Source organism: Petromyzon marinus, chromosome 33 (assembly GCF_048934315.1).
Source record: "Petromyzon marinus isolate PM22_M1 ecotype Great Lakes invasive population chromosome 33, UKy_Petmar_22M1.pri1.0, whole genome shotgun sequence".
Classification (NCBI taxonomy): domain Eukaryota; kingdom Metazoa; phylum Chordata; class Hyperoartia; order Petromyzontiformes; family Petromyzontidae; genus Petromyzon; species Petromyzon marinus.
This window is the reverse complement of record NC_133699.1, coordinates 8692208-8702754: the sequence shown is the minus strand read 5'-3', so window position 1 is coordinate 8702754 and position 10547 is coordinate 8692208. Positions and strand designations below refer to the sequence as shown.

Below are 10547 nucleotides of genomic sequence, written 5' to 3'. Positions count from 1 at the left end.
TCCGGATAATTTGTTTAACTCCGCTCTTAGATCGTTCGTCACGCGACAGTCGAACGGGCTATTTGTCATTCTCACAGCTGGAATGTAGCCAAATTAACCGCATGCAATGTGAAACAAAAGTCACCGAGACCGTCAAACTCTGCTACGCTTGAGAACCCGGTGTAAACACGGGGTGGCTGAAAACACGGAATGGACCTCCGGATCTCTGCTGTGATGGAACATGCCCTGTGAGCCACCCCGGCACGCCTCTCGGCGCTCCGACGCCGCACAGCGACCGGCGTGCGGGAGGTGCGGACGTCTCCCCGCCGGTCGGATTAGTCACCACATTCGGCCGGCTTTTGTGCCATTATCAACGACCCCAATTGTACAAATTTGATAATAGCCCCGCGATTACAAAAATTGTGCACGGCAAAAAATTTAATATTTCCTCATTTGTGCTAAGCGCGGTGGGAAGAGCCCTGTGCCGAGCGTGCAAGCTGCGGTTTCCTTTGGGCCAAATTGCCATGAGGCAATAATTGGCGTGCGCATGATGAATGGAAGTGGTGCGTTAGTATGCGTCTACGTGTGCGTGCGTGTGGGGGAGCGGTAGTGTAGCGGTTAGCGCGCTGCGCTATGCAACCTGCGACCCGGGTTCGATTCCCGCTCACGGCTAACACCAGTGACGATTATCTGAACCGGTCCCGGGCCTCCCCTAGGTCGACTCAGCCTCAAATGAGAACCTTGTGCGGTGTGTAAACATTGCCACTGGGGAGACAAAGGCGGTCGGGCGTTGTGCTGGTCACCCACCCCCTCGTGTACCGTTCCGGCCTTCAGAGGTGCTCGCTAAACAGCACTTGCCCCTACAGTCTGTTACGGTTATACGGGGGATCTTTGTCTTTTTGTACGTGTAGGGAGCGGTAGTGTAGCGTTTAGCGCGCTGCGCTACGCGCCCGGGGACCCGAATTGGATTCCCGCTCACGGCCAACAGCAGCGACGATTATCTGAGCCAGTCCTGGGCTTCCCTTAGGTCGACTCGGCCTCAAATGAGTACCTGGTGCAGTGCGTAAACATCGCCACTGGGGAGACAAGGGTGGCCAGGCGAGGTGCTGGCCACCCACCCCCTCGTATGCGGTGCCGGCCTTTATAGGTGCTCGCTAACAGCACTTGCCCCGTAGGTCTGTATGTATGTGTGTATGAATGTTGAACTTCTTTCTCACAGAACGTGCTAATGCGATGTGCGGGGGGAGGCTCTGTTCGGGTTGTATGGGGGGGAATGTAATCTTGACTTGAAGCTTTCGTGACTGCAGGAATCCATACTCTTTGGTTCTTTTGGTAAAGTCATGTAGGTATAAAATTAATAGATCACGACGTTTCGATCGCAACACAAGCGACCGTCTTCAGGTGAGAGAGAGGAAGCTACTGAAACAAGGTCGAAAGAACCAAAGTGTATGGGGAGCAATCTGTCTATGTTTTGCGTATGCAATGCGTATGCAATGCGTATGCAATGCGTATGCAATACGCATGCAATGCGCATGCAATGCGTATGCAATGTGCATGCAATGCGCATGCAATGTGTATGTCATGTATTTGTTAACTGCTTGGTTTGGTATGCCACTGTGGAGGAGGAAAGCCACGACTGGTGTTAATGACTTGCATCTGTGCGGCGCTCGGGGGGTCTTGTGTACATGTTGATGGAGCGCACAGGGGGGCTCGCGGAAGGGCACAGCAACAAAAAGAACGAACGAGGATCTGGGTGTCTGCGAGCGTGGCTTCACACTCCGCCGCTCGGCAGCAAGTGTCACGTTACAGTTTTGCAAGCGAAGCTAATGATGTGGAGTGGTTTCTGCGTCTCTCTTCTCCCTCCGAGCTTGCGCATCTGACCTTTTGACGGCTCCGCCGTTTCCCAGCGCCGCTTCACGCGATTTAACGTCGTCGTTTTTGCGAAGCCGTACAATTTAAAAAAAATTAAATCGAAGGCTTCCCTTTTCGTTTGGCAGATTAACCCGAGTCGCCGCCACTAATTTTACAGGTCACATTTAAAGTAATGAACCCCACCGACCCGTTTTATTTTTGTCAACGAGTTGTGTCTTGTTTTAACAACTTTAAAAAATATATATATAACAACGAACAACATTTTCGATGTCGTTCCGGCCCTGAGTAATGGTGAGAAGCCCTCCCGAGCCTGAGCTCCGATGCGCCAACACGACGCTCGTGTTGGCGCAAAAGCGCGGAGGGCAACGGCCGCTTCGCGTCACGGGGCGAGCGTCGAGCTGCAGCAACGGCACCAGAAATCTTCCGGCGCTAATTGTGCGAGCGTCGATTAACTCCTCCCGCGCTCGCCGTAAAGCGGCCAGAAGCGGGCCCAACGTTAAGTTTCGCTTTGGCCCGCGGCTCACGTTAACATTCGGCCGAGAGCCCCCCAAGGGAATTCCGCGTTGGGCTACGATGGCTCGTCGGGTCCCGACCGGGCGATGACGTTAGCGTCTCTCCATGGGAGGTGATGTAAGATGTAAGACTCGAGGCTCCGGTTGCACAGGTGCAGGGGCAGCAGCCGCGCAGTGTTCGATCGTGGCGGCGAGTGCGGTCGAAGAGCGGGGGGCCGCAACCGTTCGCCCCGGGGAGCTCCGGCCATGTAGACGAACGGCCGGTTATCACCGCCGTGCCGGCGAGGCTCTTGACCTCGCACGACCGGCCGCACGATCGTAATTTTGTCCGTGCTGTTGTCCTCGTTGGTGCGTGCGCGATACGCCAGACGGTCGTTCATGTGCATCCTGGTGGCCACGGGGGTGAGTGTGTCGGACTGTGAACACGGCGGACCCGAGTTCGATTCCTTACCACGGCTAATGTCAGCAAGTGTCCACACACCCCACTTCCGTCACCAACCCGTACTGACCAGTGCGGTGAAGTATCGCCAAACAACCCAAAACACCCAGTGACACTTGACGGCCTGCATCCAACAACGAAATGACAAAGGTCTACATATTATTATTTTATGACATTTTTGTCTTTCTATGTAGAATGTTACACGTGTGAATATTTTGGCCGGAACCGTGCGCCCGCGTCGGTGTGAACCATCCTCACGATACCTCGCTGCATCCCACAAGTGAACCACGATACCTCGCGGCTGGTTTCGTCAAGAAGCCAGAAATCATCACGCGAACTCCGGCCATCTTCGCAGCGGCGGTGGCGGCTTTTGGCTGGCCATCGAACAAAGACGGTCGCCTTGTCGCGCGCTTTCATGTGCGCTTCTGCGGCCATATCGAACGCGCTCTCTTCGGATATGAGGAAGCCACTGGAGCTGTGCACACCTAGATCGAAAACTAACTTCTTTTAGAATAACACTTTGTGTTTTTGCTCGTTGTCCTTCCTCCGCAGGTCCGATTAGCGCGGTTGGCTACGTACGGTGCGAAAGAAGTTCAACGTACACACGTGCATACACGGACGTTCGCTCGCTCCCTCTCGGCGGGACCGACCGACGGTTGAGGAGACGCTCGCCGCCCTCAGCTCGCGCGTTGCGTCGCCGAGAGAACTGCTCGAGCGAAAATCTCCGCGCGTTGCTCGTCGTGACCGCTGGAGCTGCAACCCGAGACGATTGTCCAGCGGAGAGAGAGTTTATTACATCCCGGGAGCCTCCTTGATAATTGGTTTATATATTTTTCCACCGAATGAAGCAAAATAATCGCCGCGGCGGAAGCACGTGCGGGCGTCGTTTGCCAGCTGTGTAGCCTCTTCGCAATCGCTGGAGAGATTCTTTTGAGGGAATCTAAGGGATACAAACGCCGCATGATCAATGTTTTGACTGATGGCCCTGAACCGCACGCAAGAAGACGAAAACAAGTTTACGACCAGCAAGAGTATGGACACACGGATAAGTCAACCGTGAAAGAGAACAGACGTAGAAGATAATTATCTAATAATTTTATTAAAGCAATAAATTACACGGCGAGGTTTGCCGGGTTGGCTCAGGGGTGAGATCGCCGAGCCAGCACGGATGAGGGCATGGGTTTGAATACTGGTTTGAGCCATCCAACGGGGATGAAATCTTTCAGGTTCCCACGCGCGGTGAGTGAATGGTCTCGGCCCGGTCACCAATGGCTCCACACGTGACATTTCCGTATTCTCGTGACCGCTTTTTCAGGAAAGTCCCGTCAAGCCTTTTCTGCAGTGGGAAAAATTTGGACCAGAGCTGGCTGCTGCTGCTGCTGCTGCTACTGACGACGACGATACCGATTCTGAAACTCGGTGTTTTCGCCAACTTTGTCGCGGTGACGTTGCTGGCAACCGGCCACTGCCGTCCCTCTTGCCGTTTTGTCTCGGGCGAGCAGACGCCGACGAGTGCACGCTGTTCGGACGCGAGATCTGTAAGATGGGACGCTGCACCAACTCCCGACCCGGCTACACCTGCCAGTGTCAGCCCGGCTACTTCTACAACGCCGTGAAGTTGCAGTGCCTCGGTGAGCCGGCGAGGGCGCGGGGGTTTGGGGGGGGGGGGGGGCTGTCGCGATCGCTCCCCGGCCACTCGCCGCACAAAACATCGGACGTCGTGTCAACGCGCTACCGGTCCACGGCTAACGTCACTTTGCAAATTATATTTGAGCCGGTCCCTCACCAACTGGCGCTTGCCAATGTGGTGAAGTATGCTCAAACGACCGCTATGATGGGGAAGTCTTTCATCCAACGTTGGATTGACAGGGCCGCAAATTTACGACATTTTCTTTGAGATGCTGTGGCATTTGAGAGATTAATTTATGCAAATCATTATCCTCATCACACCGCCACGCTCATTCTCTGCTCCCACATTCTCACTCCCACACGCTCTGCAGGCAGCGTACGCCACAATCTCACTCACTCACTCACCAATTCTGCGCCATTTGACCCTCTCCGTCTCCCCTGTCTCTCGTTTCTCGCAATCGCTACTCACCCCCCGCCCCCCGTTCTCTCCTTCGCTCTCTCGCTCTTCCTCGGACAAAGTAGCGAGGAATTCGACGGTAAGAGTCGCTAAATCGAAATGTCACTGACAACTTCATTCGCAGGGAAGGATTTTATTTTTTTTCAGTTGGTCGCTCGATCATCATCTCACTTAATATTTCAAATCCAGTTTTTTTTTTTCTCCGCGCCTCCGGCGTTTGGTCGCGCATTGTAGATGGGGGCCCCTCTAATTTTTTTCCCGGTAAACACGCACATTTTAGTTTTTTTGTGTTTTGCCCTCGCTCGAATCGTTAATTTACATTTGACCGTACCGTTGCCAAAGACTTGTCAGATGGATAGGGTTTCTAACAGCGTATCGAGTAACCCTCAGTGAAATGTTACATTTCAGTCTTGGAAACCACCAAGGAGGGGGGGGGGGGGTGTGGGGGGGCGGGGAGTCGATTCCTCTTTTTTTTTTAACCTCCCATTCCCCACGGCGGAGGACGTTTCAGCCACCATCTGAAACCGTTCAGGGGGTGAAGGGGTGGGGGGGGGGGGCCTCCGTGGCTCGGGCTTCCACGGCCGCATTTTTTCACCAAACCGCAGCTCCGCGCCCGCGCCAGGCCAGGCCGGGCCGGGCGCGGGCGGGGGGGGTGGGGGGGTCCAGGCTGCCGGGCCCAGCACCGGGCGAGCTTCCTCCCCGCGGGGGACGCGTCTTGGCTCGCGTTACCCGCAGCACATTTTCGCCATTCATGTAATTGTGTTGGTTTTTCCACGGTCCCGTGAAGCTATGTGTGTGCGCGCGAGCGCACGCGCGCGCGTGGCTGTGTACGCGTGTGTGCCTGCGTTTGCGTGTGTGTGTTTTTGTTTTGGGGAACGGTGGCGCAACGGTTAGCGCCCTGCACTACGAACGAACCCGGCGACGCGACTTTGATTCCCGCTCGCTGGCCACCAACACCAGTGACGATTATTTGAACATTTTCCTGGGTCGACTCAGCCTCAAATTAATATCTGGTGCGATATATAAAAAGAAATCGCCACCGAGGAGACAAAAGCAGCCGGGCGTGGTGCTAGCCAACCACCCCCTCGTGTGCCGTGCCGACCTTAATAGGTGCTCGTTAACAGCACTTGTCCCAACAGTCTGTTAAGTCTATAACGGGGATCTTTGTCTCTATTTGTATGTATGTGTGCACGTAACTGTGGGGAGCAAAAGTGTAGTGGTTAGCGCGCTGCGAAATAAACCCGCCGACCGGAGTTGGATTCCCGCTCATGGCCAACACCAGCGACGAATGTGAATCGGTTGTGGGCCTCTTTGAGCACCTTGCGTGGTGTGTAAACATTAGCACTGGGGAGGCAGCCAAGCATGGTGCTGGCCACCCACCTCCTCGTGTGCCGTGCCGGCCTTCGTTGTCACTCACACAAAGACAAAGATCCCTCATATAGCCTTTTGAGCAGACTGTTAGGGCAAGTGCTGTTAGGCCGTGCGCCATGCACGGCCGCCTTTGTCTCCCAAGTGACGATGTTTACACACCGCACCAGGTACTCATTTGAGGCTGACTAAACCAAGGCGAGGCTCAGAACTGGTTCAGATAATCGTAACTGGTGGCGGCCGTGAGCGGGTGTCGCCGGGTTCGTAGTGCAGTGTGCTAACCGCGACGCTGCCGCTCCCCACACACACTCGCACACTTGGCCACACACTTACACACAACAACAACCGCCATTCGCCACTAGGTGGCGGTGACGTCACCACGGCGCTTGTGCCAGGCTAGGTGCACGTTGAGGCCACGTGAAGTGTCGAACGCCCGCTGGCAGAAGGTCACGGGGCAGACCCAGGTGCCCGTGGGTCCACTGACTGAGACGACTGGCTGATGCACCACAACTCACACACACGCTCACATACACACCCATGGCACTTTGCTTACCACACACAAACATTGGCTCGCTACACTGCAGGTCACAAAACCTCTCCTTCTGCCTTGCCCCCCTCACACTGCTCAACTCTTCCTCCTCCCATCATCGTCTCTCTTTCAAGAGTTCTTGCGATAACCTCGCTCAATTCAACGAACGCGCTCGCTCTTATTTATCAGTAGCGCTAACCGCGTGTTCGCTGTGCGCGCTTGGCGTTTCCAGCCAGCCAGCTCTCCTCAGCAACCGCGGTTACAAAAACACAAAACATCGCCGTACAATTCCCACTCGCCCCCCGCACCTCCCCCCCCCCCCCCAAATTCAACCACAACGCGACGAATCGGAAACGCGATTTCACAACAATAACAACACTCGGCTGTCAATTTTTTTTTTTTTAACAATTGAATCCCAGCGTTTAATAAGATAAAAATATATAAAATAAAATAAAAACATCGACCCGTAACAATTTAACGGCTCGTTTAAGGAAGCCTGGGCGCGGATCCCTGCGTCGGAAAGCGACCGCGCGCTGCGCCCGTTGCGACGAATATCGAGCGCGAGTGGATGGGCGGCGCTGTGGCTGCCAGGGAGTCAACGCCCCGAGGCCCGGTCTGCACTTCAAGATTTCGCTCAACAGAGACCCCACCGAGAGAGAGAGAGAGAGGGGGGGGGGCGGCAGGGGGCTCGCTGGCGCCACGGCCCCGACGCTTTACGGGCGCTGTGCTTTGCGCCCGGGCTTAACGTGGGAAGAGCGATGTTGGCGTGGGGGGGGGGGGGGGGCAGGGGTGGCGCGGTGGGGGGTTGCAAGGATGGCGTTGGTCAGGAGATGCTGGAGGAGGAAGGTCAGAGAGTTTGTTTTTGGCAGGACCTCCAGCAGGAGCCGTAAAGAGTCTTAAAAAAACACACACACACAGAGAGAGCGTGTCATCGTTGTTCTGTTTTGGCTTAACGGTCGGGACGCGCTGGTAATGTGGAAGCAGAGGTCGCCGCTTACATCGATTTGATATCCTGACGACGCAGTTCAGGCGATGGAGCGAGTTTCTTTCATCCTCCCGTGCCGCACTTGTCCACCCAGTGGTCTAGACGGGGTCACGGCCCGCGCTGAGTCGTCGGTCGGCAGGTCCCAACAATAATTTCACGGCTGCACCTTTCCCTTCAACGATGGTCGGTCGCAGCGGCCACAGAACCCACGGGTTCCCGTCGTGGGCACGCACGGTCAGCTTCCTCCGCAAGCGCCGCCCACGAATCTCCCACTGCACGGGCGCGGAGGCCGCGAGAGTCGAGGCATCGTGGGCGGCGATGCCGCGATGCGGCGGCCTTGTCTTTGGCCCCGGTTTATTTTTTGGTTGCCAGGGGGGGTGAGCGGGCAAGTGGGCGAGCGAGTGAGGGGCCAGCGCTGCGTGCGCTAAAAGCCGGCTCATCTCCTAGGAGTCCGATAAATAAAGAGCGCTGTCAAAATAAATAATCCCATGCGCGTGTTTAATTGAATATTTACTGCACATTTGGTTTTGGATTTTTTTTTTTTGCAAATGGTATGGATTTGAATTCTTAAAATGTTTTGTTGTTGCTACATTTCATATATTTCTATAATTACGTACATCTGGGAGCTGTGGTCCAGTTTCTGATCCATATGTCATAGTAGGTAACACACACTGATTACGCGCGTCTGGGCACACCGTGCACGTTGCTTTTCATTATTATTCCAAAAGCGCCCCAAACTTTCTCTCGTCCACCTCTCCGGTTCATCGTTTTGATCCCCAGGTTCCACCTTCGGTAGCTGCCCTAGGTGCGCATGCTGGGCTCTGGTGTTCCTCCTGCCACGTTCCTGTTGCCGTGTTCCTCCTGCCGTGTTCCTCCTGCCGTGTTCCTCTGTCGTGTTCCTCCTGCCACGTTCCTCCTGCCGTGTTCCTCCTGCCACGTTCCTCCTGCCACGTTCCTCTGTCGTGTTCCTCCTGCCGTGTTCCTCCCGTCATGTTCCTCCTGCCGTGTTCCTCCTGCCACGTTCCTCCTGCCACGTTCCTCTGCCGTGTTCCTCTGTCGTGTTCCTCCTGCCACGTTCCTCCTGCCGTGTTCCTCCCGTCGTGTTCCTCCTGCCGTGTTCCTCTGTCGTGTTCCTCCTGCCGTGTTCCTCCTGCCGTGTTCCTCCTGCCACGTTCCTCCTGCCGTGTTCCTCCCGTCGTGTTCCTCCTGCCGTGTTCCTCTGTCGTGTTCCTCCTGCCGTGTTCCTCCTGCCGTGTTCCTCCTGCCACGTTCCTCCTTCCGTATTCCTCCTGCCGTGTTCCTCCTGCCAATACCTCGAGATGTTTCGTGGGCTTGTCGTACGAGACTTTTTGCTCGTACTTAATCTCAATCCCTGCTTTGCAGCCTTTCTTGTTAATACGATACCAACAAATCAAATCTGAAGGTTGTTAATAATTTCTCCGATCATCTCTTTATCGACACCAGCTCGAGCCTCGTGTAAATCACGTGACTTCTGTGAGCACCACTTTGTGGGGGAGGGGGGGGGGAGTCAACGGTGGTTGCCCTGCGGACAGACTCACCCCCGCCACATGAATGCGGAGTTGTTACGGGGCGACGAACGCCGCCGCGTAGATACCCGCGCGAGCCGGCGATCGAGTTCGACTCCGACCCCGTTACATTTGTTGTTGCGCCGCTCTCTCCCCGCGCGCGGCCGGCTCGGACCTCCGCAGACATCGACGAGTGCCAGAGCCCCGAGAGCTGCCTGGACGGGCAGTGCTACAACAGCGAGGGCAGCTACAACTGCTTCTGCACCCCGCCGCTGGTGCTGGACGACACGGGCAAGCGCTGCGTCAACCGCAGCGGCCCCGCCGGTACGCGCTCCGCGCCAGAAGCGACAGGCGGCGACGCAAAGTTGAGGTGGCGTGGGAGGTGGGGGTTTGGGTGGTGGGGGTTGGGGGTGGTGGGGGTTTGGGTGGTGGGGGTTGGGGGGATGGGGGGTTGGGGTGCAGCAGAACGGAGGGGAGCTGTTGCCGATAGAACGCGCCAAGGCTTGAGTCGGATTGATTAAGAAAGGAAGGTCAATAATGGCGCGAGCCTTAACCGTTGACCCAAACGCTTACCACACGGCGACCCATGCAACCGCCTGCTGCACATACGTGTTGTCAAACTTCTTTCGCACCGTACGTAGCCAACCGTGCTCGTCGGAAGGTGCCTTACCCCTAACACCAACCTTCTAGACCGACCAGCCATCCAGCCACGAGTACTCGTTCTCCCGCCGATCCGAATTCCTAGGCCTAACCATCGCCCCGGCACAAACACCCCCAAGGCAACCCCCAATGTCTCCCCTCAGCCTCCCCTCCCAAGGTTAAGCCCCTGCCCCCTACCCCCTGCCCCCTACCCCCCGCACCTCCGCCGCACTCCCCACAACTCAGCCCAAGTCGTTGAGCCCCCTGCTTAGACCCCACCGTCGTGCCGTGGTGGACGTTCCCTCCGCTGTCCGCGCACTAACCGAAGCGGGCTCGCTGATTGAGGAGGTTTGGATCGGGGAGAGACCCCCCCCCCCTCCCGCGGGGGTCGTGCCGAGCGCTGTCGATCGATCTGCGTTAGGGCTTGCGATTGGGTGGGGTGGGGGGCGCTTTCTACCGGCGTAAGTGTCACACTCCAGAGGCAAATGACTCGGATTGCTGACGATGGGCAGTGGCGCACGATTGTATGTGTTTAGCGTGAGGTCTAAGAGAGCAACGTGTAGCTTTCGACTGACCCTTGCCTTATGAGAGTACCAACCGACCAGCAGGCAA

At 56.2% G+C, this 10547-nt stretch overlaps 1 protein-coding gene across 4 annotated transcripts in view; it reads left to right on the top strand.

Moving 5' to 3' along the window:
• Window positions 1–10547, top strand: part of LOC116948380 (latent-transforming growth factor beta-binding protein 1-like) — a 106780-nt gene that overhangs the window by 83240 nt on the left and 12993 nt on the right. For all 4 annotated transcript variants that reach the window (XM_076071353.1, XM_032965000.2, XM_032964998.2 and 1 more), the window contains 2 exons: window positions 4305–4433; window positions 9480–9620. In XM_076071353.1, coding sequence (XP_075927468.1) covers window positions 4305–4433; window positions 9480–9620 — 270 coding nt within the window. The remainder of the gene's footprint in view (window positions 1–4304; window positions 4434–9479; window positions 9621–10547) is intronic.